Source organism: Culicoides brevitarsis, chromosome 3 (assembly GCF_036172545.1).
Source record: "Culicoides brevitarsis isolate CSIRO-B50_1 chromosome 3, AGI_CSIRO_Cbre_v1, whole genome shotgun sequence".
Classification (NCBI taxonomy): domain Eukaryota; kingdom Metazoa; phylum Arthropoda; class Insecta; order Diptera; family Ceratopogonidae; genus Culicoides; species Culicoides brevitarsis.
The window spans coordinates 7,644,036-7,669,325 of NC_087087.1; the positions used below are offsets into that span (position 1 = coordinate 7,644,036).

General features: G+C 22.3%; 2 protein-coding genes across 22 annotated transcripts in view; one reads left to right on the top strand and one right to left on the bottom strand.

Annotated features, from left to right (window-relative positions):
- The window catches only part of LOC134836089 (thioredoxin domain-containing protein 9), a 358,198-nt gene that overhangs the window by 268,855 nt on the left and 64,053 nt on the right, over nucleotides 1-25,290 (top strand). The window lies entirely within an intron of this gene.
- Nucleotides 1-25,290, bottom strand: part of LOC134834932 (calcium-activated potassium channel slowpoke) — a 54,448-nt gene that overhangs the window by 12,055 nt on the left and 17,103 nt on the right. For 4 of the 21 annotated variants that reach the window (XM_063849761.1, XM_063849760.1, XM_063849752.1 and 1 more), the window contains exons 6-13: nucleotides 23,748-23,839; nucleotides 16,522-16,632; nucleotides 16,081-16,186; nucleotides 9,629-9,781; nucleotides 8,610-8,765; nucleotides 6,522-6,634; nucleotides 5,122-5,277; nucleotides 4,318-4,394 (exon numbers count right to left, since the gene is read on the bottom strand). In XM_063849761.1, the coding sequence (XP_063705831.1) occupies nucleotides 4,318-4,394; nucleotides 5,122-5,277; nucleotides 6,522-6,634; nucleotides 8,610-8,765; nucleotides 9,629-9,781; nucleotides 16,081-16,186; nucleotides 16,522-16,632; nucleotides 23,748-23,839 (964 nt within the window). Of the gene's footprint in view, nucleotides 1-985; nucleotides 1,061-3,576; nucleotides 3,613-4,317; nucleotides 4,395-5,121; nucleotides 5,278-6,521; nucleotides 6,635-8,162; nucleotides 8,276-8,609; nucleotides 8,766-9,628; nucleotides 9,782-11,932; nucleotides 12,039-16,080; nucleotides 16,187-16,521; nucleotides 16,633-20,096; nucleotides 20,189-23,747; nucleotides 23,840-25,290 lie in introns of all 21 variants that reach the window. The other 17 variants (XM_063849756.1, XM_063849746.1, XM_063849753.1 and 14 more) reach the window with 14 other exon arrangements.

The following is a 25,290-nucleotide window of genomic DNA, read 5'->3' on the forward strand; positions in this document are numbered from 1 at the left end:
ATTTTATTTTTTAAAAAATATATTTTTTTATAAACAATTATTTTACAAAAATATTTTTAAAAATAAAAATATTTAAAAAAATAATAATTTTTTTAAAAATTATTTAATTTTTATTTAATTTATTAATTTTTATTTATATTTTTAATAAATTATTTAAAATAAATAATAAAATTAATTATTATATAAAATATATTTTTTTTAATATAAAGCTTGTAATGATGATTTTTGGACAAAACATTTGATCGAGCAGCAAAGAAAACAAAACCCCAAAAATTTGTTATTTTTACGAACAAAACAATGAAGCAAGTGTCACAAATGTATAATAATATGTTTCAATCATATATGCATGTGAATAATAAAATAATATTTGTGTAATGATGATTGATTGATTGACTTGGCCGAATAAGCGATGCTGGCAGATAAGTTGCATATTTTAATCCTTAAAATATTTTTAACAAAGCAATATTTTTTACGTTGCACAGAACAAAATAAATATTTTTATGTGATGATAATTGTTATTATTACAGCGAAGAAGCACTTTCAGTACGTTAGCCAAGAACTTTGTTTTTCTGGCTTTAATTCTTAAAAATAAAAATATTAATTAGCTTTTATTAATTATATATTATATATGTTAGCCATACAAAATAGCTGTGGTACAAACATTTTAAAACCAATAAATGATAGACAGAGAATACATAATTATTAACAGAGACAGAGAGAAATAGAGAGAAAGATATGTGAAGACGATTAGCATCAATGTTTAACTTCACTGGATAAGAAAAAGAGGAGAAGGAAAGAAAATTTGTTAAATTAACAATTAAAAAAGAAGAAAGGAAAAAAATTAAGAAAGGGGCAGATTCGATAGACAACGAAATTTAAAACAAAAAGTTATAAGAAAAATTAGGAAAAGGGGAAAAATTAAAATTTTTGTCATTATCTTTTGGCAATTGTAAACTTTTTTTTGTATTTTTTTAGCTATTCGTACCATCAATATATGTATGACAGGCTGAATTCAGACCCTGCTTTACCATTCCGGTCTGCATCATAATCATGCCAACATCTGTGAAAGGCCCAAAATTGTTTTATATTTTATTTTAATGTTTAATTTATTATTAAGAAAAATTGTTATACTTAATTACAAAATAGGGTAAAAATACAAAAATTTGCATTAAAAACGTAGATTGTTAAGATTTTTTTCGAAAGCCGAACGAATTACTTTTAATTTGACATCAAACATCAAAATGTGCATTGGGATTTTGTCAAATAGTTCAGGGTCATTTTGAATCTTGTTTTCATATTTTTTTTTGATTTTTAATAAGAATTAATATTAAAAATCAAAAATATATGGAGACGAAATTCGAAAGGACCCTGTACAAAAATATTTTTTACCCAATGCACATTTTGATGATTTACGAATCAATGTTTTTCATTTTGATTCGTAAATCATCAAAATGTGCATTGGGACTTTATTTCAAATTTTACACAGGGTCATTTTGAATCTTATTTTCGTACAATTTTGATACCAAAATCAGTTCTGTATATTCGAAATGACCCTGTAGAAAAATATTTTTGCCCAATGCACATTTTGATGGTTAACAAATCAAATTTGTTGACTTTGATTCGTAAACCATCAAAATTTGCAATGGGACTTAACTTCAAATTTTACACAGGGTCATTTTGAATTTTGTCTTACATATATTTTTGATACCGGATCAGTTCAGAAATGTATGAAGACAAAATTCAAAATGACCCTGTGTAGAAAACTATGTTGGAGATCAAGAATCCCAATGCACATTTTAATGAGTCTTGAATCAAATTTAAACGCATTTTGACAACTTTATGGATCATGTTTCGGGAAAGAGCAATGATGACCTGTGTTAAAAAAGTGTAGGGTGCATGTTCTTTGTCTGAAGGAAGATTTTGTGTGCATTGGGCTTGCGTAAATTAATAGGCGCATGAAGGACATTTATTATTATTTTCTGGATGTTAACAACTCTAAAGGATTCTATTACATTTCAACTATATGTTTAAATGTAAATCTCGAGTTAATTTGTTTCATGGATGATGAAATCTATCAGCGCTCTACAAATCTACGCAGCTATTTAACTAAACGTCTGAAATGTTGTTCTACCACTCGGTTCTCATAAAATAAAATAAAAAATTAAACACTTGTAAGCCACTCAAACTTTTTTTCTGTGTATATTTACTGATGATTTAAACTTTTTCCCAGGGTATCAGCAACATTCGTTGATATTTCGCATGTATTTGTATATTATAGCCGCAAGTACAATTAATTTATTATATATGTATAGTTTATAGTCATTTTTTCAGGAAGAGGCCAATTGTAACATAATATTTTGTGCTTAAAACTCACGTGTTTCAAAGCAATTGTTATTTCAAAGTCACTCGAATAAAAATGTGTGTGTATAATATTCATTAGTTAGTATTTATAATCAATATATATCATAATAATAAATAAAAATTATAATATAACAAAAAATATTGTATTTAATGACGAATTGTTGTAATAATTATTATAATAAAAAAAAATCATGCAAGAGAGGAAAAATTAATATTATTTTGTATCAAATCATAAATTATATTATTAATTATTATGATGTTTGTTTACATAAATAAAGGTGTTGTGCAGAATATTAATATATATATAATAAATATCATTCTCATATATTATATATTATCAGAATAGCTCAAAACGCAGAATGTGCAAGAATTTTGATCAAAATTTTGTACCAAAAATAAGAATTTAATGTTTAAGTTAATAAAAATCCAATTTTCATTACAAATTTATTAATTAATAAAAAAAGCAAATTCAATGAAAATTCAATAAAGTTTTTTTTTTGAACAACATGCATCTTGGTCGGCACCTCTGGATGCAACACTTTATTCAATTTACATGAAATAATTTTTTTTTGTGTTAAAAAATTATAAAAAAAATATTAAAATAAAATTTTTAATTTTAATAGGAAAGGGGAACGAACAAATGTTTTGCTAAAGGAAGTGAAGCACAAATTATTTTATTTTTTTTTAAGGGACAGGGAACCATCACACAAAAATTTCAAGCAAGGAATTCTCACACTCACACACATTTTTTTGAAACAAACGGGGAAATAGTGTGGGGGACAAGGAAACATTTCTAAATAATTTTTTAAATTATATAAATATACAAAAAAAATAAAAGTTGCACAAAAAATGCAAATAATAAAAATTCGTATAGAAATATTGAAAGAGACGAAAAAATTGAACATATAGTTGCAAAAAACGTTATTTTAGTATTTTTTTAAAAAAATTTAAAATAAAAATTATAATGCGTCTAAGATATTGTTATATATTTTTAAAAGTATATATGAATTGTAGTTAATGTTATTATTAATTATTATTACATTATGTATATTCATTATTATATTCAAAAGTTGATTATTAACATATTATATCAAAAAAATTGCGTTAAAAAACTTGTTCTGTACTAAAAAAATATATATATGCACTATAATTTGTTTGTTTGTTGTTTATTAATATATATTTTTTGTTTCAAACATTTTATTCTATTATTTTTACCTAAGTCACCATATTTAATCCTTGATTGTGCGGTCACTGGATATTTTGGAAATATTTAAGAAAAATATACGGAAATTTGTTTAAATTTGATTTTTGAAATTTTAAAGCCAAAGAGTTAAAAAAATAATGTTATGTTAATTTATGAAGTTTTAGAAGATTTTGAATGAAAATTTTGTTATAGAAGAAGCTGAGAAATATTTTTTTTTTGTTAAATTTCAGTCGTAACTGCTTTTTTATTAGAATCATGCATAGTGAAGATTTTTCGTTGAATTCTAAAATCTATATGTTGTACTATATATAGTTTGTAAGTTTTCCACACACGTGATCGATTTTTAATAAAAAAATATTTAAAAAAATATAAAATTTTACCGTTTAATATTGTTTTTAATTTTCAAACGGTATTAATATGTGCGATTTTTAATTTTAATTGTTACAAAAAAATAAATATTATTAAAAAAAATCATTCATCGTTTAATGTTTTTTTTTTGTTTCATACAAGAACCTCTTCCTTTTTTGTTATTATTTTTTTGTTAAACTTTTTTTTTACGCTGATTGATACTCGCGGCTTCAGACTGACAAAAAAGATGATAGATACGAAGATTTTCATCATATTATATCAGAGTGAGAAGAGAGAGAGACAAAGGTATAAACTCAAAATGAACAAGGGAGTTGTTAAAGGATGTTAATTATTATTATTTTAAGTTATCATGTAAGAAAAAAAAATAGGAAAAAGTAACTCACAGTTTTTGCATTTGCACTTTTTGATCAGTGTTTCGTCACGGATGTCGTCGTGACAGGCCTTACAATAGAACCAAGCTCTGAAAAAAAATTAAAAAAATATTTTAGTAATTAAGTCTAATGTTAAAAAATAATTATTAATTTATTTAAAAAAATATTATATTTAAAAAAAATAAATATATAAAAAATTTTAAAACAATTTATGTTCGGTAAATAAAATAATATGAGTTTAATAAGTTTAATTTAGGATTTTAAATTTTTTTTTAAATATTTTTTTTGATTTTAATAAATTTATTTATTTTTAATTTAAATAAAAATTTAATTAAATTATTATTATTATTATTATAAAATTTATTTTCTCCAATCATCAAAATGTAAAAAAACAATATTGAGTTGAGCTAAAGCTCGTCCGTAGATTCACCATCTTCATAAGATTCAGAAATCAATTTCTAAAATATTAATGTAAAAAAAATAATTTTATAATAATTGTTAATGAAAAAAATGAAAAATTAATAAAATAATTATTTTTCTACTTATTTGAATTAAATAAAATTTAAAAAATTAATTTAAGTTTAATTTTATAATTTTTATTTCAATTTTAATTTAATTATTATTTATTTTTAAAAAAATTAATAATTTTATCTAAATTTATAATTGAATTAATATTAAATAGTTAAAATTTTTAGTTTAAAATTATTTTAAAATTTTTTAATAATTTTATTAAAATTTACTTTTAATTTTTATTTTTTTTCAATTTTATTTAAAACAATATTATTATTAATGATTTTAATTAAATTGAAAAATTACCTTTTTACTTCGTCAGCACTTTGAGCAATGAAGAATCCTTGCGTATTGGCAAGAATTTTTGCACCACGTGGATTGATTGATATTTTGCTGTCATTATCATCTATACCCTTTATTTCTATCGCTAACAGTAGAAGTTTTAATTTTGTAAAGCATAATCTGAAAAATTATTTAAATATTAATTTATGTTTCATTAACTTTTCATTATTATTATTTTTTTTTTGTTAATAAATTTTTATAAAAAATGGACATGAATGTACATTAGGTTATTAGGAGATCTAATAGAATTTTATTTTTTTTTTAATTATTTCTACTTCAGACTAATTATTATTTTTTTATTAGGTATTAAAAGGTTCTAATAATTTTTTTTATTAAAAAGGCAAGGTATTGTTTTTTTGGAGAAATTTTACATTTTTTTCTATTTTAAAAACTTTAAATAAAAGCAAATTTAAATTTTATATATATTTTTGTATAAAATCTATATTTTGTGGATTATTTTATATTACTTTCTAATTATTTTTTTTTATATTTTATGGGGAGTGAAGTAGTGAGAAAGAGTTATATTATATGCAAAGCAACTCGTTATTAATACAAGTTTTTGTTAATTTAATCAAAATAAATGTGCATTTTCTACTTTTCTACAGTACAATCATGCAAGGAGATGCAAAAGCAAAAATATATACAAAAAAAATATATATATATATTATATATAAAAAAAATAAGTAACTCGTGTTCATCTATTTTTCTTGTGTGAAAAGTGTCAGTGTTACTATTTTCTAAAATTTATTATTTAATTTTATTTTTTTTAATATTAAATATTAACATAATATCTATTTTTTGAAATAATTTCATTATGTTAATATATGTTTAATATATATTTTATACTAAAATCTATAAACTATATGTTTAAAAATGTAAGTTTTTTTTCTGTAGTGTTATCATGTTTGCAGTCATTTTCTATTCTAAAAGCATTAGAGTTTCGTGTTAAAAAATTGTATATTTTAAAAATTTCATATACAAAAAAATAAATAAAAATTCATATACTAAAAAATTATTTATATTAGAATGTCTGTCAAAAAATTATTTCATTCCTTTTTTATGATACATTTCATAAAAAAAATTCAACCAATCAGAGTTTTTTTTAGTCAAAAAATTATTTCATTCCTTTTTTATGATACATTTCATAAAAAAAATTTTTTTTAGTTTTTTTTACGAAGATGAAAAAATGTATAAATATGTATAAAAATAACACGATTTTTGCAAACTGGATTAAATAATTTGTGTATATAATATTAAATATATATTTTGAGTTTCTATTCTAAAGTAAAATCGATTGTTAGTTATTTGCAATAGTATATATTTTGTTGATTTGTTTGTTTTTTTTTTTCAAATTGGTTCCTTACTCGCTAGCTTGTGGAAAAGTCATGCCGGTAAAAGAGGGTGACAGGGTTTCAGTATACATCTCGCATCCGGTACCCTGAAGATAATCATTTTGCCAGGCTTGTGTATCTGGCGACTGTAAAAATAATGAAGGTAAAACAAGACAAATATATGTATGTCAACGTATTGATTTGTATTTTTTTTTTTGGTTGTTGATGAGAAAACAAAAGAAAATTGTGCCAATGTTCTTTTTGTTTTACCTGAGGACTATTCTACTTTTTTGCATTTAAATTAGCTGTAATTTTTTAATCAACATTATTTATCAGCATGTCGTCGCTCGTTTCGCAAAATTCATCAAATTACGGGTAATTAAGCATGTTCGATCAATAATTGTAGCTCTACTGTTTTATATAGCACGACGGGAACGGATGATGATGGTGTGTGCGGAAATATATTGTTATGTTATACAAATACAAACTAGATTGGAGGTTTTTTCTCTACTTTACACCCTTCACCTTGTAGCGATACGGGGACAACTTCTGGGGGGCGGAAAATGTCTCGTATTGGACATTTTTTGTATTTTTTGTACTTTTTTTCGTATTTATTATGTATCGGCGACTAAATTAACTTACACCATAACATTTCTCAACATGTTTAATGTTTAATATATATGTTTATCACACAAAATAATAAATATAGCGATGCATCACTAAAGCGCCAATTTTTTCATGTAAGAGCAGTGACACTGACATACGATATATTATGATACAGGGTTGCCCAAAAAAATTTTTTTTTCTATAACTAACCATATTTGAGAGATTTTTTAAATTATTTTTGATATAAAATGAAAATATCTCATTTTAAATTAAAAACAATCAAAAAACACTCAAATTTGTAAGAAAATATGAAAAAAAAATTTTTTTGGCAACCCTGTATTAAATATATATTTTATAATATATTAAATATAAAGCTTTGTTTAGCTGGATGTCTAAGTATTTATTTTTAAGAGTAAGTCGTATTTTTTCGTGTTCTTCGTATATTTAAAATACTTTTGTTTATTTTTTTTTTTACTTTTCTTAAAATTTAATAATATTCGATTTAAAAAAATATAATATTATATTGAGTTACTTGGAGCAAACGAACATTTAATATAAAAAAAAATATTTTTATATTTAAAGGATTTGAACGAAAAAATTAAACTGTTAAAATTACGATACAACAACAATATCAACTATACATCAATTTTTAATAATAATTAAAAATAATCATATACAAAAGTTATTATATATATTATATTAAAATTAATTAATAATAATAACTTTTATATATGATATATAAATTAAAACATAAATTTTTATATAATTAAAAAATAATAGACAAATATGAAAAAAATCCATTGGGATCGATAGAAGGTGCTTTTAAAGATTTTATATTTAATATATTGTTATAAATATAAAATAAAATAATTATTAAATCCCAATAGAGAGACAACAAAAGCCTGTCACTGTCGAAAAATTTTTACTTTTAAAAAATAATAAATTTAAAAAAATAAAGAATTAACGGATTTGCTTTGCTTTTTCTTAATTTTCAGTATTTTTGTATTTTTTTGGGAAGAAATGTGAATTTATTAACTGTTTTTTGTTTAATTTGATTTTTTAACTTACTCGGTGGCTTGCGCAAATGGCATGCCAATGAACGACGGACTCAATGTTTCCGTATACATTTCCATACCGGTACCTCGTAAATAATCATTTGTCCATACTTGCATATCCGGTGACTAATATACAACATATAACATATATATTTATGAGATTTGAACATAAAAGTTATATTATATATAATAATTATATAGAAAAGTTATTAATTAAAAAGTTTAAAAGTTTTGTAGTTGACTTTTTCTTCTTCGTCTTGGGCGCGTTGATTTTTTTCTCATTAACCGAAACGTATTTTTTTTTTGCAGGGGGCGTAATACACAATAAATAGATGGATTTGAAAAATTACAGCTTTTCACACTTTTTTTTCTTTGAATTGTTATTGTTATTAAACATTTATATTTTAAAGAGTGAGAAAGAAATTTTTCTTTTTGGGTCGTCGTAAAAGTGAGAACTTACCGTTTTGAAAGATCTCATAGCGAATAAATTGGCCATCATAGTTGAGAAGCCGGGTGCTAGGCAACTTTGAGCTATAAAACCTAATTTTAATTCGGCTAAACAAATAACGTCGTCCCCTTGTTTCCAATCCCATGATGGAATATTTAACAAATAGGCCTAAAATTATATTTATTTTTTTTTTATAATTTTTAAAATATTTTTTTGAAGGTTCAAATATATAGTTTTGTACTTTTAAATTCATAAAAAAAATTGACAAGTAATTTAAAATTTGCATTGGGTCAAAATTTCAAAAAAATTATAATAAAAGTATTTTTAAACAAATTTCAGCAAAATTAAAATTTAATTCGAAACATTTTCGTGTCAAATTAATTTAATGGAAATATTTGGGGATTTTTTTAAGAAAATATATTATCCCAATGCACATTTTGATGACTAACGAAAAGTTCTAAGTACATCTCCATTATACAAAATTGGCACGAAAATGAATCAGATCAATTTTCGTAATTACTTTTGCCCTATTGCCCATTTAATTTTTTTGTCCCAATGCACATTTAATTTTTTGTCCCAATGCACATTTTGAGTTTTCAACTATTTCAGAAATTATTATAAAATTTTATTTTTTTCTATAAAATAAATTTCGGGACTTTATAAAATAAATTTAATAGCAAATTAAAGTTTTTTTAAATTTGAAAAAATAAAAAAAATGTGCATTGGGTCAAAAATTAAAAAAAGTTTTTTAATGCGATTTTAACTTTACGAAATAGGCACGAAAATAAATTAAACCAAATTAATTTTATCCAAAAGTATTTCTTAAACCCTATTGCCCAATTAATTTTTTTGTCCCAATGCACATTTTGAATTTTCTTAAAAATTTAAAAAAAAATATTTTTGTTACTTTATAAAATAAAATTTTAAAAATTATAAAATAAATATTTTAAAAAAATTGAAAAATTTAAAAAAATGTACAATTGGCGAAAATTTAAAAATACAAAACTACAAGTAAAAATTTAAAAACTTACCTTATTGTGATATTGCATTAATTGAATAATTACTCTAATATCGTCACTGTAATTTTTTATGGAAATAACTCGCATAATATTTGCTGCATCTTCCGCATCGGGATCTTGACAATATTTATTGGCTAATACTAAACAGGCGTCAGCTTCGTGTACCTTTACAAACGATAGTTGATGGAGAAAAGCAATGTGTTACTAACTCATTTCTATGCATGTAATGATCATTCACCCATCAAAAATATAAACAAATATTTTTCTTTATATTTTTGATTGAATGAAATTCTACAATAAAGCGCATTTTTTATTTAAGCTAATTCTTTTTTTATATTTTATAAAATTAAAAAAAAATTAAAAATGACCAAAAATAAATCATAAAAAAATTATTTATTATTTTTAGAGTTGTGTTAAAAAATTATAAAAAATAAAATTTATTTTTGGATATCAGCAGCATCCAAAAATTTTAAAAATATTTTACGTATGTATATGATTAATAAAGAAGAGAGTCAAAATTGTGTGTAAAAGCCTTAACTTAGTGAAGCATGTTTTTGTCAGCCATCTACGTTCTTCTATAAACATCTAAGAAACTACTACAAGAAAAACATTCGTCCTCGAATATCATTCTTGGTTATGAGGAAATATACGTAAAAGCTTTCATGCAACTAATATAACTTTATTAACTTTATGAATTACATTTAAAACGTGCAACAAGACAAAAAATGTGAAAAAAATAATAATCAAAATTTGTGCATCTTAATATTTACAATTGTATATAATAATAAAAATAATTGTATAATAATATTTTTGTGTAAGCTATATAAATATATTTATATAAAAAATATTTATTTATAATAATTATAAATAAAATCCTATAAAAATTATATTTTTTTTTGTATATTTTAAATATTTTTTTTAAAGGTAAAAACTAATATTTTATTATTTTTTAAAAATAATTTTAAATATTTTATTGGAAAAAATGTGTAGGTTCTAAATTTTTGAAACTTATGTGAACATAAGCTCATTATTTAAAAAATAATGATAATAATAATCATTATTAAAAATTTTTTTCAGGACTTACCCGATACTCGTCTATTTTTTAGTTATTTAAAATTTATTCGGAAAAAAATATATTTATTAAAAATTATATATTATTATTATTTAAGGGACGACTCGGACTATTTTTTAATATATCCTTTCTATTTAACTATAAACTATAGTTTTTTTCTATAACTTGGATTTTCTATTATTTTTATATTTTTATTTTTTTCAGAAGAAAAAGGGGAAAACGCGATTTGTGCTTCACTTTGTGTACAATGTCTCGTGTGTATATTAATGTATTTTTTTAATATTAATTTTCTAAACAATATTTTTTATGTTGAAATATGAGAACATTAACAACATCAAATTAAATTATATGTAAAAAATTCCTGATTTTTTTTTAATTTTAATTTTTTTTAAAGGGCTCAAAAAACAATATACAGACAGAAAAAGAGAGAGAGAAAGACAAGGAGGTAACGGAATTGAGGAATTTTGCATTAAAAATTTAAAAAAAAATATAATAAATTAAAAATTATAATTTTAAGAAACAGAAGGAATACACGAACATCGATTACCTTCGGCTACTGCTATGTCTTTTTTAATTTTTTAGGCCGAAATATTTTTTTCTTAAATTATTTTACAAGCCAGTATTTTGCTTCACATTTTTTAAAAATATTTTTTTTATTAATTACAACATTGATCATCATTGAAAACTTGAGTCGGTGAAAAAATAATGAAGAAAATATAAAATGAAGGCAGATATTATGGAAAAAGGTTACAAAAAACATAGATATATTTACAAGGCGATTTCCTAATTTTTTTCCATAATTTTGCTATCATTAATTTTTTTTTTAATTAAAAATAAAAATTAAAAAAAAATTAAAATAAAAAAATTGATGATAAATGGCTTTCTAGCAGTATTTTCGTTAATTAATTAATTTTTTTAAAAAAAAAAAATAATTAAAAATAATAAATTTTACTTTTTTAGCCAACAACACAAAATATTTTTTTTACACAAAACATAAATAGCAACCAAAACATTCATTGATTGATATTTTTTGATTTGTATTTATTTTTCATAATAAATTTAATTTTTTTTGTATTAAAAATAAAAAAAAAATAAAATAATAAAAAATTAAATGTTATTTTTTGTGTGTTAGTGTAATGTTTAATTTTTTTTAATTTTTTGCTCATCAGCAAATTTTTTTTTATCACGTTTTGACTCAAAAAAGTTAGTTTCGTTCTTTTTTCGTTTCTTATTTTTTGCATTACCTTGACCCGTTGCAGATCGATGGGGTTCATTATTGTCCCTTGGAAGAACTCCACCGTTGTAAAGTGACGCTTGAATAAACCCTCCAACTCCAGGTCTGGCGGCTTGCTGCATTTTTTATTATATTCATGAATTTTTCGGATAATTTTTATAAAGGTATTGACGGTTTTTTTTTACAAAGATTGGTTAAAAAAAGCGAGGTATAAGTTTTAGTAAGAAGGAGCGTCAGTTAATATTAAAAGTTTTTTGTTGACTAAAAAATATTTTTTTTATCATTTTTTTAAAAATTATTATTGAGTATCAGGTAAAAGTGAGTCGTGTCCAAATTATTTTTTTAGCGCATTTTTGTGTATTTATAATAAACTTGCTGTTGATTGTATTTTTATTTTGCTTTAAAAATTTCTAAACTATATGTTGTATATTTTTTTAAAAATGTGCATTTTTTGTATTTAATTTTTTTTTGTATGTTTAAATATTGTTTATAATAAATATAATTATTAATAATATATAATAATATAATATATATAATAATATATATAATATAATATTATAATATATATTAATAATATATTATAAATATAATTATTAAATATTTTTAGCGAGTGAATATATAATAATAACAAAAAAGCAAAATCTGCACTTTTGTCATCTAAATAAAGCTTTTTATTTGAAAAAGTAAAAAATTCCATACAAAAAAATCGTATATAAAAGAGGGGGACTGAAAATGAATCAAAAAATCTCTATTGTTGATGCACTATATAATTCACATGCAAAATGGTATAAAATTGATCGCATACATTATCTAATATATAATAAATAATTATAATATTTTTTTTATCAATAAATTGATTATGAAGAGCAGTCTATTAATTTTCTTTAAATATTTTTTTTATTGTTTTGAGGCTCTGAGAGTTATGTTCTTTCTTTTTTTTGACTTTGCGTTATAAAAATTGGTGCAAAAGCTGCACATTTGCCCAAAACCCGATTGCTGAGTAAAAATTTATTGTGCATGCATAATCCTAATATTAACGCTTTTCACTAAGAAAGTTCAAAGAATCATATATAAATTAAGTTATAATAATAAAAATTAATTTCAAAGCTTGTTTCAAGGTGTTTTTTGTTTGTTTTTTTAATTATTTTTATTGCAAAATAGCATTTCGCGAGTGAGTTGCATTTTGTTGCTGTATAAATGTATATAATTGTATAAATAAATAATAAACGGCCAAACTATGCTATTGCAGTACTCACCATTAATTATATATAAAAAAGTTTGTGTATTTATTTAAAATTAAAAAACTACTTTTTTTATGTTTTTGTAATTTTTATAAAATTTGAAAAAAAAATTAAAAAATAAAATTCTTAATGAAAAGCGTTAATATTGATACAAAATAAATAAATAAATAAAAAAAATGTTTTAATATTTATCATATATATTTACGATGATAAATACACATACATTTCCAAGAAAAAAAAATAAAATAAGAAAAAAAAAAATAAATTTTATTAAAAGTTTGGTAAAGGTTACTTTTAATAATATTGATATATTTTAAAAGTTATATATAATATATAAATATACTAATATTGATATAAATTGATATAAAATTGGATTGGTGTAAAATAATGCAATAAATAACCGTCTCAAAAGTTCGCCTCAAAGTAATTTCTGGGTCGGAATTGAATTGTGGAACTTTTGAAAGGGATGCATTATTATTTTCATTAAAATTTCCCCTTCTTCCTTTCATTTTTTTTTTTGGTTTGGTGTTTGAAGAAAGAAAGGATGATCATGATTTATATATTATTATTAAATCATATCACATTATACAGCATAAGAAGCCCAGTCTATCGAAACTTCCATATACAACAACAATAAATATTTTACGTCTCTTTTTTTTGAACATAACATTTTTTTCCCGTTTTGTAAATTATTTTTCATTTATTCTAGACCACTCTTCTTCTCTTCATCTATTCCTTACTATCACGTGTGTACAGTTATATATAAAAATAATGATAATAATAAAGACATTGCATCGCATGGAAAAGTAATTTGTTCAAATATTGACAAATAAACCCTTTCTTTGAACAAATTAGTTTTGCTGCTTTGCACGCACGATTTAAATGATATGGAAGATGTACGAAGAAAAACACAAGAAAACTCAATATAAATAAATAAATGTCTATCCTAAACATAAATATAAACAAACAATATTAATAAATATAATAGGAAATCATAAGGCTAGAAAATTTAGCATGATTGCATCAAAAAATAAATAAACGTACTCTGTGGATTGAAAAGAGGTTATTTTAACCCCTTAATGGAGATTTAATTAACCCTTTAAGAAACTTTAATAATGCCATATTTCTTTAGAAAAAATTATTCATGTTTCTTAAAGGGTTAACTCAATCTGCATTAAGGGGTTAATTCAATCTCCTTTGAAGTTAAAAACTCTTTTAAGATAAATATTTTTAGGAGGTTAAACTAACTGGTCATCCGCAGACCCAAAGCTTTAAGAGATCATTTTGATCCCTTAAGAGGTCAAAGTTAACCCTTTGAAGAGATGAAATTGACCTCTTGAAGGGATCAAATTCACCTCTTAAGGGTTAATATTGATCTCTTAAGGGATCAAAATGATTTATTGAAGGACTAAACTTTTTGGGTCTACGGATGAACAACTCGATAGGGGATCAGGTTGACCCCTTAAGAGATCAGATTGGACCCCTAAGGGATCAAAAAATTCCCTTATGAGATCAATTTGACTTCTGAGGGGTCAACCTAATCCCTTAAGGGATCAATCTGATCCATTTTTCGCCCATAAGAAACTTTAGGAGGTAAAACTAACCCTTTGAAAGTTCAAATTAATCCCTTTTGATCCTTTTGAATCCTTCTTTTTTAAACCTTATAAGGGTCTATAAAATTTCAGCCCTTATGAGGTTAAATACGAAGGGTTCAAAACAATCAAAAGGGATTAAAATCATGTTCAAAGATGTTAAATTAACCTTCTTAAGGAATTATTTTCGAACTACTAAAGCGACATCTTTATGGATTAAATTAAACAGTTTTAAAAAATTTAGTTTAATTTAATCCCTAAAGATGTCGCTTTAGCAGTTCGAAAATAATTCCTTTAAAAGTTAATTTAACATCTTTGAACATTATTTTAATCCTTTTTGTTTGTTTTAACACTTAAAACATTTCGTAACTTAAAGGGATAACTTCATCTCTTTTCAATCCACAGAGTAACTGGAAGAAAGGACGGATACAGAAATTCATAAAATAATAAATAAATAATGTATTAATAATACATTTTCTTATAAAATTTCGTTTTTTTTTCTTTTAGGAAGGACGAAGTAAGTTTCTGTACTTTAAATATTTTCAACGATTTTTTCTTTAAATCTAATGAAGCAAATTGTGTGATGCAATGTGGAACGTTTTTCAGCAAAAATACAAAAATATTTTTAATAATTAATAATATTTTTGTTTTTCGCTTTAATTTTTTATTAAATTCTTTTGAATTAAAAGGTGCAGTTAAATAATAAAAATAAAAGTTTCAAAAAATGCAAAAAACATTTTGAAACAAAATTAATGAACGCACAATGCACAATTATAATAATAATGTAACATTCTCTGTTTTTGTACTTTTTTTTACTTTAAATTTTGAAAAATAAAATAAAAACTTTAAATAATAATTTTTTAAAAGCATTCGCTCTGTTTTTATATTCTAAGATAAATCAACTAAAAAAAATAAAAAATGTTAACTTGTGTCTTGTGTAAAATACGAAAAATAAAGAAGATGATTTTTTTAAATAATAAAGTTATGATGGCAGCAAAAAGTTGTTTTGTATAAAATAATAAAATTAAATAAAAATAAAATTAAATAGGGAATAACTCTCACAACATATTTCTCTTTGTTTCTCTATTAATTATTTTTTTTTTAATATATAATATAATTTTTAATTAATTTTTTAATTAATAAAAAAATAATAAGGAATACTTAAAATTTTTATAAAAATAAAAAACAAACGAAACAAAATAATTATATATTTTCTGAGGAGGATTTCCTCAGCGAAAAAATTTTTTTTTATAAAATTGTTACATATTGCATTATTTTTTTTTTATATTTTTTTGTTTTGTTTTGATAATGACTGCAATAAGTACCTTTACGCGTTCCAAATCAACAGCGTTCATCATAGTTCCCTGAAAAAACGCCACTGTTGTATAGTGACGTTTCAATAAACCTTCTAATTCCAGATCAGGCTCCTTTCTGTGATTTTTTTAATATATATAAAATATACGTGTATATGAAAAGTTTTTATTCAATAATTATATAATAATCATTTTTTTTGTTGTTGTTTGTTGTAATTGTTGTTGCTTGTTTATGTATAATATTTATAAATATTTTGGTAAAATGTGGCGTGTAATTTTATTTTATTTTCTTGTAAATTTGGTCCGTCTTTCGTTCAAAGTCTTGTGGGTTAATTTTTATATTTTTTTCTGAATTAAAGAAAATTTTTTATTTATTTTTTTTTTATTTTTAAAAATTTTCTTTAATTCAAAAACAACAGAAATCTGAAAAAAATCTCATAGAAAGATACGTACCGATGTAAAAATACCACTTCAACGTCGACATCTTCTCGATCCTCGTGCAAGAAGTCCTTCAGGAAATGTGATACTGATTCGTACGTGATATGCCCACACACGACAATATGTCTAAAGTTTTCCGAAAAAAAATTATCGAAGAAGAAAAAAAATTGAATTAGTAATGTATACAAAAAATTTGTTTATATTTATAAATTATTACTATAAACATAATAAAGCATAACCCTAAGTATTTGTTGAAAAATTTAATTGTCTGTTATTATTAATCGCTTTTGTGTGTAAAATAAACGATAAACATCAATATTTATTTGAATGTAAATTTTTCAACAAATTTCAAAGGAAATTTTATTTTAAAAGTACAAATTAAAAAAAAAATTGTGTATGTGTATGTGTGTAATGTTTGTGTATTAATAATATAAATAAAACGATGAAAAATTGTAACAATTATTATTTTGCTTTCTTTTGTTGTAAGAATAACAATTTTTCATCGTTTGCAAACTTTTGTCTGTTGTTCATTATTATTATATATTTATAAGAGAATTAATGATTAATACTTTTATTTGTTTAAACATCAAAAAATTCAAATTTGATTGAAAAATCATTAATTCTCTTATTTTTTTATTTATTTTATAAGATATATAAAAATTAAATTAAGAAGCATTTTTTTTAATAATTAAAAATTTTGCAATAAAAAAGATGTTTTATTATTTTTTATTTATTATTATTAAGCTAATAATTAATATTTTTAAATTTATTAATAATTATTATTTTATTATAATACTAAATAATTTATTTTATTTTTTAATAATTTATTTATTATATATTTTAAATTTTTTAATAATTATAATTTTATTATGATAATAAATAATTTATTTTATTTTTTAATAATTTATTTATTATATATTTTAAATTTTTTAATAATTATAATTTTATTATGATAATAAATAATTATTATTAATATTATTAATAAAACAACTTTTTTTTTAAATTTTCATAAAATAATAAAAAGCGTAATAAAAACTAATATTAAAAACTTCATAGCAAAATAAATCAAAAACATTTCGAATTACTCCATAGGGATAAATTTTACCACAAATTATTGATTTATTCAAAACTTGTACAAAATATATGTTATACATCCCTTTGGAGCTTATCGTGATATAAAAATAAAATTATGTAATATTATCGAGCAATAATTTTTAATATTATTCATGATAATTTATTATAATTATGTTTCAATAAAATATTAAAAATCATTACCAAAAATAAATCAAAATATAAAAAATACATTCAATATTAATTAAAAAAGTTCAAACCAATCAAACTTACTACTCAAAATGCTAACTCTACCTATGTTTGATGCAAAAAAATACACACAACCAAACTCTAATAGTTTTATATATGATTAATATTTCATTATTAATTTGAACTAAATAGAAGTATATTAAGTAGATGTTGATGGACGAGTAACTTTGGGGTGGGTAGGAGATGAACGTGAGTTATAAAAAAACACTAACAAACGAGGTTGATTGGGTGAAAAGAAGGGAATGTCATTAAATATATATGATTGCTAAGTGATGATCTAATTAATTATTATAATGAGCTATTAATATTTTTAATTTGTCTTCGAGAAAAATTTTTTCATAATGTTAAGAAAACATGCTACCCTCTATATTTATTTATTCATATATATTTTTATTTTTTTTAACTAAAACGTGCACAAATGTTCTATGAACACAAAAAATCTATTTTCTAAGAAAATCTAAGTAAGTGCTTTTAATTAAAATTTTTTCTAATTTTTTATTAAATAAATTTTATAAAAATAATTTTAAATTAATATTTTTTATATAAAGCGATTCAGGAGATTTTTGAAGAATTTTTTTTATTTACCAATTTTTTTTTTGTTTAATTTGCATTGAACAAACGTAAGAATTTACATTTTTTTTAAACACTTTTATGGCACTCACTACTGAAATATGGTACACTTGTTTATTTTTTTTTCTTAGTTTTATTTAAGTTTTATTTTTTTTTAGCTAAATATTTATTAACCATCGACGTTACGAGTTTACGATAGCATACACAACAACAATGATGAGACAACAACCTTACATTCAGATTACACAAACATTCTAGTAGAGAGAGAGAATATGTATATGATATATAATATATGTATATAGTTAGTTAGTTAGATAGCTAGATTAACATTTATTATTTTTCTGTATTTAAAATTCAAATCCTTTTATTTATTTATTTTTTTAATGAGAAATGAATTAAAATACAGTTTGTCACTTTTTTTAAAGCTCTGCAATTTTGCATTGTACAAAAGCATCCGTACTGTTACTGACTGTTACAGAAGAGAAGTAAGTAGTATAAAAACATCGACTGGAAGAGAAAGTTTAAAGTAGGTCAAGTATGTTGTATTTTTTGGACGAAAAATTTTTTGTCATAAAATAAGGAGAAAGGAAAAGAAAATAAACTTTTAAAGAAATGTGAATGTTTATAAAATATTTTAAACTGTTTTCTATACTATTTAGATGTTTTTTTTTTTATTTCTATAATATAATATAATAAAATGTCATTGAATAGCGATATGTTCTATTCTATAATAAACGATTTTTTTCTATATATTTATTATATAGTTAATGAACATGTATGTAGAAATTGGAAAAAAGGTTCATCTAACTATATGTAGGTTGACTATATGTATCATATATAATATAGTATATGATGAAGAAAATCCATGATTTTATTGGATTGTTACATTTTACTTCACAACATTAAAGATTTACAATTTTTCTACATACAGAAACGTTACAAAGTTACACAGGGGCTAAAAAACGTCAGAGAGATAGAGATAGTTTTTTTTTACTATCCTATATATTATTATTATAACTTTAATGGACTATGTTTTAATGTTTATACATTTCTATACCTATATTCATAAATTATTATATTTGGTTGTGATTGTCGTTTGTTTGTGTATTTCAAAAATTTATACAGGACAATGACATTGACCACACAAAATATATAATAATAATGTAATAAGTATACAAAAAAATATAAGAATACAATACGATAAAAAAAAGAAACATCAAATATATATAAAACATACAAATAAATATATATGAAACATAAAATTTACAACATTAATGTAGTTATGTATAATAAATGAAATGTATAGTATTAAAAAATGTTGTGTTTTTGTAATGTATATTTTTTTTGGTCGACTATATTATTTATTTATTGTCTTGGTTAATATAATAAGAGAATGTATAGTTAGTTGACAGAATGTACAACAAGACAGAAAGACAGGAATACAAACAGATAATATATATATATTTTATTATTATATATAAAATTATTATTTTTATATGTTATATGTTAATACAAAAAAGAAAAAAATTAAATATCATTTGGAAAATGAAAGAATTAATTATTAGTTTTAGTAGAAGTAGTACAAAGAGATATAGTTTTAGATGAGCAGGTGTAACTTTTAATTTGTTATATTAATTAAACTTATGTATGTTGTATATTTTTTTTATTTAATCTTATTTTTATTATATATCAATTCTCACCTTCGACCCCTTTCATTTTTCAGTGTACCCCCGTATTTAGGTCGTGTTCCAATCAAGTCTATTATCTCTGGTATGCAACTAGCAAATATCGCCTAATTTTATCGTGTGTGTTTTTTATATATATTTTTGGTTTGTGTTTTATTTATAATATATATTTTTTTATAAACATGTCGGGGAATCAACAAATCGGGGAGCAAACCATGTTTTTCATTTCATTCCAAGGTAGTAGTAGTAGTGATGATGACAAGTGTGTTAGAAATTATTTTTCATATATTTTTTTTTGTAAAAATAATTAAGAAAGGAAAAATAGAGAAAACAATCATTAATATAAATAAATCACTTGTAAAATTGGTTTCGTTAATATTAATTTTTTTCTTCGATATTTGATCTAATGCAAAATAAATAAACGTACATTATTTGCATTACATCGAAATATCGACGACAGGTATTTATTTTGGTTTACAGGTCAAACGTGTAGCTCTGTACTGTTAAGTTGAGGGTTGTAACTTACATCTTAAGTATTTGACGTAAACATGAACGAAAGATTTCTCTTCAGAAAATTTGGTTTCTCATTTGAGATTTTATCAACCAAGCTGTAAATTTTCTTCTGATAATTTCTAAAAAAATTTTTTAGCTCTTTATATCAAAAAATCTAGTTAGTTTAATTCTATTGAGTCAATAAAATTCAGCCATCCGAGCCTTGGTATTAAATTCTTGTACTTCAGCTTTCTTTTACTTTTAAATAGACGGTTCAGAGACAAAACCGAAAACCGTTATACGAATGTTTTTTGGTTGGAAGCCTCTGACCTCATTGTTCTTATTTTTAACGAAGAGCTGAAATGGTAAGAAAGGAATTTAATTGAACCCTTTATAGTTAAACGGAAATCCAAACAGAAGTTGATCGATCAAAAAGTGTGTTCGACTGCTATGAATAAGATAGAGGAGTTCTCTATAAGAACAATTCATATATTCAAAAAAAGTTGTCCATATGGAAATCTTAATTGGTTTCTTAGTTTTGCATCCAGGTAGGATGCAAGGTTTCGTTATTATGTTTCCATTAGTCTTTTATATTCTACATCGTCTTCTTTTTCAATATGGGCTGTGTCAAGTTTGTTCAAAGGTATATCGTTCATAAATCAGTTTTAAGTCTTCACGAACGACCTCGATTTTTACTTGGGCGTCTTATATCAGGATCGTTATTATAAGTCCTTTGATCTTCACGGCTTTAGTTTAAAATCCCTTAAAAGATCCAAAATTTCGTATTTTAAAACTTTACTTCGAAAATCCATCCATAAGTCATCCTCAAGTTAATAGTACAAAGCTGCACGTTTGAACTTCTTTTTAATCATCTAAGAGGACCTCACTTTCGCATCATCAATAAACCTTAACTATATTATCTTAAAATTATCATGTCTACGCCATCGTTTACTTTCATTTTGCTTGTGAGGTTAGTCACATTCACATATCCAAAAACAACGCTAAACATTCTAAACTTTTGAAACACACATCACGTTCCGTACGAAAAAAAACTTGTGTGAAACCATATAAACGGTGTGCGGTTAGATTTATGAGTTGAATACACTTTTCATTTCCTGATTTTAATATTTTTTTTATATTTTTTTGAAAATCTCCCAAATCGTATACAAATTTTGTTAACAAGTGCATGAAACACGTGCGAGATTAATATATTTTTTTAAAATAGTGTCTTGAACTTTTTTTTTTATTTTTCATTATCATAAACTTTCATAAAATGAATGAATGAATGGAAATCATGAAATGTGCAAAAAAATAAATTGTTAATTATTAAAAAAATAAATGAAATGATTAATAATTAAAATTTTAAGGCATGGGCGGGCAAACATGAGGCTGGGGGAGTGTGGATAAGCATTAAAAATTCCAAACTTTCTAAATAAATGAACAAAGCAAACTACCTGACAATTATAAACTCTTCTACGTGAATTTAATGAACTCAACTGTGCTTGAACTGGCTAATTTACTAACTATTATTATACATAATAATTTATATATATTTTGCAAAATACCAAACTCTTAATTAATTAATTGTCTATTATTTTTTAACTCATGATGTTTTATTGATTTTTTAACATTTTAGTATTTATGTTAAAAAATCTACTAAGTTTAATGAAAAAATAAGCATTTTGTATAAAAAGCATTGAAAAACGTAAGAAAATATATTTTCTCTTTTCTTTAATATTTTTTTAAAATTATTTTTTAAAATTTTCTTATTAATTGACATATTTTATAAAATTTCTATAATTTTTTTTTTGTATTTTATAATTTGACAAATCAAATAAATTTTTATTCTAAGCTTTCTTATAGTACGAAAATTATAATAAAATATATCTAGGTCATCATCATCATCAGCTATATAATGAAAAAGGAACAAATTTAATTTATAATATTGAATGAACGTTTTTTTTACGCGCGCGTCGCGACGTCGTTTCGAGAGCGATAGAGAGAGCGAAAATTTGTCTATGATATTCAACTGATTGGCGTGTTCAACCACATAAAATATTGATACTGATATTGATTATGCAAAACAACATTTCGACAGTTTTTGGTTTGCTCTATAGTTGTTGTTGTTGCTGCTGTTAATGTTGGTGCAGTTTTAGATGTGCCGCTTTTTTTCTAACAATATGACACTTTATAGATATAATTTTAAATTGCGCTTCTTCCATTCACATGAGACCGCTTAAATTTATAATTATTCAGTTTTTTTTTTGCTTGTTTTTGCATTAGTGCATTTATAACGCGTATACAATGTAAAAAGTGGTCGACACTCGATCGGTAATTTTTTTTACAATGTTTTTTGTTTTTGGCATGAAATTTTCCGTTTAGATATATGGATTTGTATTGTATAATTATAGAGCAGCGGAAAATTGGCACAAAATCAGAAATTATATTTAAGACATTTCTCGTCTATATGTTACTCATGTGTTTGCCTCATTAGTGTCATCATGCAACAACATATATTTTTGCGTGATGTTTTTTTTTTATGAAAACTATAATTTTTATTCGCGCGTTTTAAAGCATGTAAAGTAATGCGCTATTCTAATTCTATACTTTGTATAAAAAATATTTATTTATAAATTTTAGCAAATTTTTATTAATATTAAAAATTTTGTGTAAGCATTATAAAAATTTATTTGATTTGTATAAATTTATATATAAATGTATGAAAAAATGTAAAACAATAACTTGCAGTCGCTCGCAGCATCTTGTAGCGTACAATATATTTTAAATATATGTTTTATATATATATACAAAAATCAAACAGGAAAAAGAAAATATTTTTCGAATGCGTAGATTTTTTTGTTGTTTTTTAATTTTTTGTTATTTTATGCACTTCTAATGTATGTAATAATATTATTATAATTAATAATAAAAAAAGTTAAAATCTAATGTGTGTGTTTTTGTATGTATAATAAAATTAATATTATAAATAAATAGAGGGTAGTATTTTGCTTGTTTATTATTTTTTTTAATTTAAATATATAGTTTAATATTATTATTAATTTATTAATGTTTTGGTAATTAATAATAAAAAAAAATTATAAATTAAATATTAAAAAGGAAGAAAATTAAAAATTATAGCTCTTGTATATTATTTATATGGTACATTCTGTGTACCTTTTTCTAAGATCCTTATTGTATTTTCCGCCATATTTATTCCTCTGGGCAGCTAGTTCAGTAATTTCTGGTATCCAACTGGCAAACACCGCCTATGTATCATATACAATTAATAATAAACAATATACAGTTTGCAACTAATATTTTTTTTGGGGTGTAAAAAAATATATTTATGTATAATAATCAACATTTTCTTTTTTTTTATTATTATTTTTTTTTAAATATTTAGCCACACTTGCTAACACCATTCTTCTTCGTCTTCCGATTTCTGCATTTATTTTTTTTTTATTTATGTCACTTTCTTTACACATTAAACCCTTTTCTTCTTGCACATACATTGCCATAAATTTTCTGTACTTTTCTTTTTTTATAATCCTTGTCATAATTATGTTTAAAAATAAATAATATTTTTTTTTTCATAACATAAGACAAGAAAAAATAAATAAATAAATGATATTTAAGGTAAAATGCAAACCATAATTTAAAATGGGAATTTTGATGGTTAAAAATAAAATCATATATTTTTTGATGATTAATTGTGACCAGACAACGAGGGACACTCACGAGAAAAATTTTATCTGCGGTTGGGGGACATTTTAACTAAGAAATTAGACGAAAGACATAAAAAAAATATAATTTAAAAAAATTACTTGATATATTTTTTAATAATAAAGAAACAAAAGTCATGTCATTCTACATTTATATAATAAGCTAAAAATGTACAAACAACGTAAGAGATATATGTATATTAACTACAATTTTGTCTTTTTTTTAATAAATATATATTTTAATATTATTTTTTTTTAACTTTTTTTTTGGAAAAGGAAATAACTTGTGTATGTGTGTTGTACGGTACAATAAAAAATAAAAAAATATATTTGTTAGGTTTTGTAACTTTTATAAAAAAACCTAACAAATTTTTAAAAATATATATTTAAAAATTTTTAGAGCTGTTTCTTTTCATTTGTTATTAATAATTATTTTTTAATATATTATTTTTTTTAAAAAAAGTTATAAAAATGTTAAATATATATGTCAGAGATTTATTAAAAAATTAAAAATAATTCAAATAATATTTTTAGTGCATGATTGTCAATAATAATAATAATATTATATAATAATAAAAAAAAAGTTAATATTATAAAAAAAATTAAAATAATAAATTTTGTTTATATTATTAATAATAATTAAAAATTTTATTATAATTTTTAACGTTAGTAGCATTCACACTAATTTTGTCACGATTTTCTTTTTCCTGGATGATTTTTTTTTTTTTGAGAGAACACTCGATGTTATATCATAAACATAAATATTATATTTGTGCCACTATACCTACAATTGTATAACATATGTGCTTGTTATTGTTTCCTTTATATTTTTTTTATTTATTATCATAAACTATTAACCATTTATGTGTCATGATAATAATTTTCCTTTAAAAATAATGTTTATAAATTATTAGTTAATAACTATATATTTCTTACGTTGTTCAATGTTATTTTAACAAAAAAATATAAAAAATTCTAAAAATAGCAAAATTATA